Here is a 9,593-nt window from a genome sequence, read left to right as displayed (position 1 = left end):
CTCGTAATTGTTTTTTCAGCAAAAGGGCTTTCATCTATTCACCTTCCGCCATTTACTTTCAATCAACCATCACTGGCATTTAAAATCTGCTTAGCAAAGCAAAGTGTGTTTCAAACATTAAGAATTTTCATGTTCCTTTTTTTTTTCGAAAGCTTTGTTTTCAAAGCTGAGAAATTTGCTTCATATTCTCACTAGATCTTCCCATTTTCTATAACTATTTAATCTAAATTCCAAATCAATTTTAATGCCCTTCGTGAGTTAAAGAAAAATCCCCATTTTCTATAATTATCTGATTTAAATTCTCTCACGAAATCATCTGTTTTACTTTTTTGAAGAAGAAAAAAAGAAGTTTTAGTTTATATAATCCTCCACCATTGATTTGTCTTTTTCTCACTCTTTAAATTCTACCTTTCTAGAAGATTCAAGATTAATTCATAAACTTTTTGTGTTTATAAAATTACTTTTAACTAAGTAAATTATAAATACTTGAAACATGTGAAAATGATGTTTTTATATTTTGATCCAAAGGTTTGATCTTGAGAAGAAAGCTGAATTGATGTAAGATAATAATGAAGATCCGTAAAAATGAATGAAGAAGATAGGAAAAACAAAACATTGATGATGAAAGTCACGTGAGCTAATTAAAAGATCTTTTAATCTCAGCTATCATTTCTAATCCAAGGGTCCATATTTATTCTCATCATTCTCACATAAGTTACCCATTCTCACTTGATATGGCCCCTATATATATATATATATAGTGGTTGCTAATTACGTTCTTTAATTTGTTGATTTAATCCATGATGTTGCCATGAGTCTAATCTAATGACATTCAAGTTTGCTTGAATATGGTGCATAAGAATATATATGAGAACTGTTCACCTCCAATGTTTAATATAGAGAGCAAAGCAAAGTTAAGATGCTTGAGACTTCTGATGTCATTGTGCCTTTCTTATTTTGGGTAAGTTGTACATCTCCAATGTTTTGTTTTTTTTGTTCAATGGATTTTAGTTGTTTTGAGTTCTTCATGTACTTTCAAAAAAATTTGCTTCGTATTGTGTAGATATGTGTTGAAAAAATCAATAATTTCATGTTAACCTCTTTGGTCTTTTGAAATGTGTAGATATATAGGTTGATTGGAATCGGGTTCTGTTCTCCTTTTCTAAAATAAATTTGTAACATGCAATTAACAATTTTAGTTACATAGGATGCACGGTTATTGCTTTCATTTTTGTCCTTATAGAGGTTGAATGGAATCCGGTAAAATATATTGCTATCAAATTGATTTGAGCTTAAATTGTCTTCACGCTCTGTTACAGGTAGCTTGGTCTTCTTATGTAATTTTGGATTGAAGACAAAATATCACATCTCATATCTGTAAAATTATGCAGCAAGTGAGTTGGTCAGGATGTTACTTTACTATTTAAAGGACTTTTTAAAGTTTTGTGCCGCTTTTTTACGTTGTCATGAGGCTGATTCAATTGCAGAAATTAGCTCATTATGGGCTTATGGCAAGGGTTGAAAGGCATGTTATAGGAGTAGTGAAGCTTTGCCTCAAATATCATTAATGGATTGGTAATGGTTTGTTAAGGCTATGTTGCAGTAAACAGTGAATAACACGTAATTGTGAAAAGAAGGGTCTCTTGATGACGCATAGAAGATTATGCATAAGCTTGCTCCTGCTGCATAATCTTTTATGTAAACAGTATTGCATGTTTTATGAAACAATTACTGTTATTACTACTATTTTTTTTTTTGACAAAGTTATTACTACTAATTTATGGTAGACAAATATCACAATGACGTTTATTAATTTTGCTTTAATTTGTTTGTCACAATTCTACAATATAGAGTAGTCTTTGGATTGTTTGGGGACTAAACATGTTGAATAAATGAGAAGCAAGCACAGTTGATTTATTTTATTTTTTTTATTTTTTTTCCAATATTAGAAAAATCAATGAAGAATGTATTTCTAGAAGAACAATATCATGTAGAACAAGTTGTAAAAGAATTTGTAATAACATTTACCATAAAAAATTGTTAATGAATATCTATAAAAAAAGAACAAGTTGTAAAAGAATTTGTAATAACATTTACCATAAAAAATTGTTAATGAATATCTATAAAAAAATTTACAATAACTTAATGTATTCAAAAAAATTATATTTTCTCATTCAAATGTAAGTACTTCGACGTTTGGGATTCTTAATGGAAATTTTAGTGAAATTCCTAATGGTCTTTGTCTAATTCACATCTTCATTATTTCATTTTGCAAGTAAGACTCTTGCTTATGGATATGAATATTTTCAAGCAAATTGTGATTCATGGAATTCCACTAATTGATCCAAATCACCTAATGTTTATTAGTGTTTTGTTTCTATTTAATTTTGCATCCCCCAAATGTTTGATTTAATGGTAATGTGAACTTTCATCAAATAATGGGTATTAAAGTTTTACATTATATCTGTTTATAATATATCTCATTTCAGTTTGTTAAAAAGAAGTTTTAAATTATATCATAGTCGAATATATTGAATCATCAAATTTTCATTTTTTAAAACCTTTTTTTGGTTATAGATACTGCATTTCTTCCCATGCAAAGTTATTTGAATCATTCATATCATCCTAATGCGTAAGCTCTTAAAAGAGTCGAGGTTTGTGGGGCAAAATTGCCTTGATTTTGTCTAATATATGTCAGTTTAATTTTAGTCTTAGTTGATAAATTATTTGACTTCATTTCATGCTAAAAAGTATGATTAGATTATTTTCTTTGGGGTTAGATAGTCTTAAATATTCTCTATCCTTGGAGATTGTAAAATGATATACGATGCACTATCAAGAGTTACACCAAAAAATTGTTTGATTCTTTTTTTAAATGGTAAAGATGGTGATTGCAATGATAATACATTTAAGTATTTTTTTTTCTTCAAAGTATATGACCCGGGTAGACGATCTAGTGGCAATAAATTACACTACGTGATTGTAGTTATCAAACCTTAATAGATTCCAATGATTGTTTGATGTATGATTGTAAGGTACCGATGCAAAGAAGAAATAATGTACAACTTAAACTTATGTGATTGAAAGCGTATAAATTCATTTAGGGAACATACTCACGGATTAATTTGTTGAGCTCTCCAATTGGGTATTCAACTTTTATATGAGACCTAGAGCATGAGCTACGAAGTTTCGAAATTGGTGGATTGCATGAAACAACGGACACCCAAAAAATAAAGAGAAGAATACCTAGTGTGTCGTACGAGTGTCAGACACGGACGCTACCACGTGTCGAACATCATACACGTTATATGGATTGAATATCATATCTTATAAGAGCAATGCTATATCTCTAGAAAAATAACATCAAGAATTCTTCAAGAATAAAGAATAGCCAATCACAATGCACTATTTGCCACAATTCAAGGAGATGTGACTGAAAAATAGGAAGTGGACAAATAAATCATCCAATTAAAATTTGCCAACTGTGTCTTGAAAAATTCTTGAAGCTATTTTTCTTGAGAAGTAGCATTTTCCATCTTATAAATTCATAATGTAGAGTTGTGAATAGAGATATGAGATAAGAGTGGGAGGGCAAAAACAATTGATATGCACCACCAAAGTTCTATATTTATTACAGTGAAGTAGATATATGAGTTAAGAGGAAGAGGGCAAAAATTAGAATGAGGCGACAAAATTAAAGGGGAAAAAAGACATTTTATAAATAAAAAAAAATGAAAATTATGGTTTGCATGATTATTCTCCAATTATATATAAGTAATAGATAGATAGACATATTATAAAAATCCTGATCAATTTTCATATATATTAAAAAAAATACAACTTATGTAAAACTATTGCCAAATTACTTTTCATGTATTAGATATTTTTTTTTATATTCTAAGACACATAATGATATTAATTAAAAATATATTTAAAAAAAATGTAATAATTGCGTCTAACAATTTCACATAGTACATAAAATGGCCCTAAAAAATAGAATATAATATAAATTATAATTTAAAGACATATTTTTCTTCTTCTAAAAATGCTTATAAATAGAGCTAATGTGATAAAGTCTTTGATGTGTGATATGTAAGCAACCTTGTAAGATCTTTTTAAATTTTAAGATCAATCAAAATTTCGATTAGCCTTTAGAGCCTAACCCACCTAAAAAATATTATTAAAAAAATGCTTATAAATATAGACAAATTGAATATATGTTAGATTCACCAACTCATTTTTCACCTTTCTATTAAGGTGGCTAAAACTTGAGAAAAAAAATTCGATCTTTTTTTAATTTTTATTCCTAGAAGAAGAAAAAAATAGCCCTAACACAAGTAAAGGTTTTTTTTGACAGAAACACAAGTAAAGGTTGAAAGTTGAAAATATGGTAATAGGTAGGTACCCCACATGTACATTGTTTTGTTTTGTTAGTTACCAAATTGTTCTTAGCCATCATCTTCACCAACCCAACAACCTCATCATTTTATTTTCCTTGTTTTCTTTCTCTCCAAACAAAAAAAAAATTCAAAGCTTTCAACTATATAAATAGTGCCATCACACAAAACCAAATCGTTCGTTCATCAATTCAGATCCAACCACTGATCTCACCAACCTCATCCTCCTTCCGGTAATTCCCAGATCCCACTTTCTTTCATTTTTCAATTTGTTGAATTCAATTTACTGAATCATAAAGTTCCAATTTTGATCTTAGTTTTGATGACCCATTAAGCTAATTTGAAATGGGTTATCTTTATTTTCACACAAAAATTATATGGGGTTGAATTGAATCCCTGTATGAAATTGCATATTAAATAGTAGCGAGGATCTGTTAAACTGAATTAATTATTTGATAATTGATAGTTAGTTGATTGATTTTTGATTAAGTTTAGATTAAGAAGAAATGGCACGCAAGAAGATCAGAGAGTATGATTCTAAGAGATTGTTGAAGGAGCACTTTAAGAGACTATCTGGCAAGGACTTACCTATCAAGTCTGCACAAGTAAGCACTCTTAATCATGATTTAGCAATTTTAAACATTTACTTTGTTATAATGTACTCTTATTTGTTTAGAGAAATGATTTTTGTATAACTGAATTTAAACAACTTTTGTGATAAATTTTTAAGTGGTTAGTGCAGTTCAAATATGTGGTTAATTATGTCCGAATTCATGGTTAGGGAAGATATGTCGATTTTTAATGAGTATTGACACTCGTATATCTATTAGTCATCTACTGAATGTAATTAACCATTTAAAAAAATTGTCGTGAAAGTTATCAAATTTTAGTTGTAGAAAGAACACAATTGATTGGTTAATATGCATAATTATATATGTGAAATATATTGACTAAAATTTGTTTAGCAATTCAAGACTATATCACTTTTACTTAAAGTAGGAAAGTTTGTAGAAGCAGCTTAATTAATTGCTTATATGATAATTGTATGTCACATAAAAATTTATGTATAAGTTGTTTCTATAACTGAAGAAGTTTTAGAGATAATTTTCACACAAAGCTCTGTGTAAGCTATCATGATCAGCTTATAAAAATAAGCTGAAAAATATCTTATGGGAATTTCATGAGCTATTTAATAAGCTCTTCCATACATTGTGCTTAATATGCTCCTTTGCAAGTGCTTATGCCATAAGATCAGTTCAAAATAAATGTAACGTGTATGCAAGTTTAATAAAGGTCCATTTTTCAGAAATCAATAAGCTTTCACAATGTTGCCTTGATTCACTGTAGCGTGCATATTAGACTTGAGTATCGAATTTGTTTTGGTTTGTGCTTTAAGGTTACGGAAGCCACTGATTTCACTGAGCTGCAAGACAAGGAACAATGGCTTTCTTCTTCTAAATTGGTTGTGAAACCTGACATGTTATTTGGGAAGCGTGGTAAAAGTGGTTTGGTTGCCTTGAATTTGGATTTGGCCCAAGTTGCTTCATTTGTGAAAGAGCGTCTTGGTAAAGAGGTGTGCTTTTTCCCACTCTGGCTCCGTCCGTCCTTCAAACCTTACATTCATTGTCTTACATTATGTTTTTTAGTTGTTTTACTTTTAAATATTTCCCTTTCAACCATTGATATATTTTAGTCACGTGTTTATTGAAAATATAGGTTGAAATGGGTGGATGCAAGGGACCGATAACAACTTTCATTGTTGAACCTTTCATCCTACATAATGAAGAGTATTACCTTAACATTGTCTCTGACAGACTTGGAAACAGCATAAGCTTTTCAGAATGTGGAGGAATCGATATTGAAGAGAATTGGGATAAGGTACCACAACACATACTTTTCATCTTGTAGATTGAACACCATCTATTTCCTGCACATAAAATTTTCTCTTATTATCCATAACCTTCAAATTGGTTTGGTCATATTTCAGGTTAAGACTGTTTTTATTCCAACGGGAGTGTCTCTTACATCAGAAATCATCGCCCCACTTGTTGCAACCCTTCCCTTGGAGGTAAATTCAATTTAACTGCCAATTTGTTATTTTACGAACAAACTAACTTTGGACTTTTTATGTATATATTTATACTTATGCATATAACTCAATGTGATTGATTACAATGCACTGTTTTTATAGATCAAGGGAGAAATTGAGGAATTTCTCAAGGTGATTTTCACTCTTTTTCAAGGTATACAACGTAACAAAATGTATATTAGCACGCCACTGGGTGTACTTGTGCAATCTACTTTATAGACTGTTGTTACATTTGAACCGTACTGTTTTCTTTTAAGATTTACATATTTATTTCTTTATTTTACTTTTCTGTCAGATCTGGATTTCACTTTCTTAGAGATGAATCCTTTTACATTGGTTGATGGAAAGCCTTATCCTTTGGATATGAGAGGCGAGCTAGATGACACTGCTGCTTTCAAGAACTTCAAGAAGTAGGTTCTTTTTAACAAATGTTATGTGTTATTTTGAAGGAGTCTTGTTAGTTCATACTAATGGGCATTTTTCAGTAATGAACAGACGTTGTCGTATTGGTTGCAGGTGGGGTAACATTGAATTTCCATTGCCATTTGGAAGGGTTATGAGTGCCACTGAGTCTTTCATTCATGGATTAGATGAAAAGGTAAACTAATATAACTTTGGCCTAAATGTACAATTTTATTCAATTCAGTCAAGACTATGTATGTCCAGAAAATGTGTGTGCGCCTGTTAAGTACATATTTTTTGTTTTTTTAACTTCTTACTTGGGGGTAGTATTTTGAATACCCCCTACCCCTTAGAGGAATCTGGTGTAATTTAAAATGTTGCAAGGCTTTATCTGTTTTTCTTAGTATACAATGTTAATGAGTGCTTATCATATCTTCAAGTTCAATTAAATTTTCACAAGTTATGAAACTGATGGAACCCATAAAATGAAGACAATGAAACTGTGTATTATTGAATGTAAATGAACGAGCGTACAACCTCTACAATGGTGGCAAAACAGAGAATGAAATGATAATCGGCCCCTGCCCAGAGCTAAGCTCCTACCAGAGAGACATTCTCTCCTAACACATTTGCTAACAAACTTCTTAATGAATATCAGTACACAACCTCGCTCCTTCATATAGCGAACCTGTAACTGAACTCTCTGAATTCTAGGGATTTCACCAACCAACTCATTTTCTCTCATATGGCTCCACTTTCTTCTAGGATATGTTAGGTGTCCTATCAGAAACAACAATACTTCATATTGAAGACGTGCCTAGTGTCCGACATGTGTCGGTGTCAGACACGGATATGAACCCAAACATGTAGTTGCATTCAATCACTTCTATTTCTTAAATTATTACTGGAGTCTATGTCCGTATCAATGACTTATTGATGAACACAATAATACTATTACGCACAGTTATGATTTGATGCTATTAGTTAATTTATACACTTGTTTAATTTTCGCAGACAAGTGCATCTCTAAAATTCACTGTGTTGAACCCAAAGGGCCGAATTTGGACAATGGTTGCTGGGGGAGGCGCTAGTGTCATCTACGCTGATACGGTGGGTTTCTCTTATATTTTTAAAACATAATTCATACTTAATCTCCATATTTGCAGCATGAAGTAACAACTTCTATGCTAAATATTAATTAATACAGGTAGGCGATCTTGGCTTTGCAAATGAGCTTGGAAACTATGCAGAATATAGTGGTGCACCCAATGAAGAGGAGGTTTTGCAGTATGCCAGAGTTGTAATTGATGTAAGTAATTTTTATTTCTGCGTTATTTTTGTTGTACCTATCAATTTAAAGATTTAATTGTGGTGCTAACGTGAACAACGGGTCGTTGCTTGATGTCTCTAAAAAACTATAGGTATTCTGAGAACACTATGGCGTCATTTGATCCATGTAGCCGACCCCACTTAGTGGGATAAGCCTTGGTTGTTGTTGTTGTATTCTGTAGGAGTAAACAATAATTTTGGTCCCTAAATGCGTGAAGCGGGTGTCATAGATTGATAGTCACAATTTTATCCAAAATACATAAACACCCTTGAGTATATCTTTTGCCAATAATTTATTGGACCAATTTGACTAATGGAAGACACATTCAAGGACCAAATTAACTAACTTATAAGTTATAACACATTTGAGAACCAAACCTACTACAATGGACATATTCAAGGATTTTTTTTTATTTTTTTTTTTTTGTAATTTTGGTTAATTCAGGGACTATAGTGATATCACTTGACATATTCAAGGACCAAAATGAGTGTTTACTCTATTTTATAGCTAAAATAATCTTTTTATTTCTTTCCATGTGCAACTGCTAACCCTGATGGCCCAAAAAGGGCTCTTGTTACTCTATTTTATAGCTAAAATAATCATTTTATTTCTTTCCAGTGTGCAACTGCTGACCCCGATGGCCAAAAAAGGGCTCTTGTTATAGGTGGAGGCATAGCTAACTTCACTGATGTTGCTGCTACTTTTAGTGGCATAATTCGGGCACTAAAGGAGAAGGTAATCCCACAACAGTAGAGTTTTGCTTAATTGTATAATGAGAGTCTTATTGTAGTAGAGCTAATTGATTTTTGAACTATTGTGATCCAGGAGTCAAAGTTAAAGGCAGCAAGAATGCACCTTTATGTGAGGCGAGGGGGTCCGAACTACCAAAAGGGTCTAGAAAAAATGCGAGCACTTGGAGAGGAAATTGGCATCCCGATTGAGGTTAGCTAATTGAAATTCATGCCTCTATTTATTGTATTGAACAATCAAATGGTGCTTAATAGGAAAAATTGTGTTGAGGAGCAGTTTATTAATTCTTTTTGGATATCTTTGTTACAGGTTTATGGACCTGAAGCAACAATGACTGGTATATGCAAACAGGCAATACAGTGCATTACTGCTTCCGCTTAACTATCCATTTCAGGTCAATGCTTTCTTATGTTCATGTCATCTGCAAGTTTGAAGTGAACGTTGATGGTTGATTCTTAATTTCCTTTCCCGTTCCTGGAATTTGTAAATTTAGTTACACCGTGTGTTTACAAAATGAAGTCATCCAAAAAGAGTGGTTGAAAATGTTGTCTCAGTTTTTGTAGAATTTGATGGCACTGTCTTGATACAATAAATATAGTTTTTTTTTTTGTTTGTTTGACTGATA

General features: G+C 31.5%; 1 protein-coding gene and 1 long non-coding RNA gene across 3 annotated transcripts; both read left to right on the top strand.

The window, feature by feature from the left end:
• Positions 1–774: 774 nt before the first annotated feature.
• LOC146921038 (uncharacterized) lies at positions 775–1,917 on the top strand. The gene is made up of 2 exons (XR_015010754.1): positions 775–961; positions 1,320–1,917. It is a non-coding gene; the product is annotated as an uncharacterized LOC146921038 (long non-coding RNA).
• Positions 1,918–4,457: 2,540 nt separating this feature from the next.
• Positions 4,458–9,593, top strand: LOC146921037 (ATP-citrate synthase alpha chain protein 1). Of its 2 annotated transcripts, none has more exons than XM_085714429.1 (13): positions 4,458–4,630; positions 4,893–5,002; positions 5,794–5,970; positions 6,114–6,275; positions 6,385–6,465; positions 6,589–6,640; positions 6,782–6,896; positions 7,003–7,084; positions 7,903–7,998; positions 8,096–8,197; positions 8,837–8,953; positions 9,044–9,160; positions 9,278–9,593. In XM_085714429.1, the coding sequence occupies exons 2-13, from the start codon at positions 4,904–4,906 to the stop codon at positions 9,347–9,349; spliced, it is 1,272 nt and encodes a 423-aa protein (XP_085570555.1). In that variant the 5' UTR covers positions 4,458–4,630; positions 4,893–4,903; the 3' UTR covers positions 9,350–9,593. The 2 variants fall into 2 exon arrangements, with proteins under 2 accessions (XP_085570555.1, XP_085570553.1); XM_085714427.1 differs by having other exon boundaries at positions 6,982–7,084.

This window comes from Medicago sativa, chromosome 5, assembly GCF_051527215.1.
Source record: "Medicago sativa cultivar Bolivia chromosome 5, Bolivia_mono, whole genome shotgun sequence".
In the NCBI taxonomy this organism is placed as follows: domain Eukaryota; kingdom Viridiplantae; phylum Streptophyta; class Magnoliopsida; order Fabales; family Fabaceae; genus Medicago; species Medicago sativa.
This window is presented reverse-complemented; position numbering and strand designations above follow the sequence as displayed.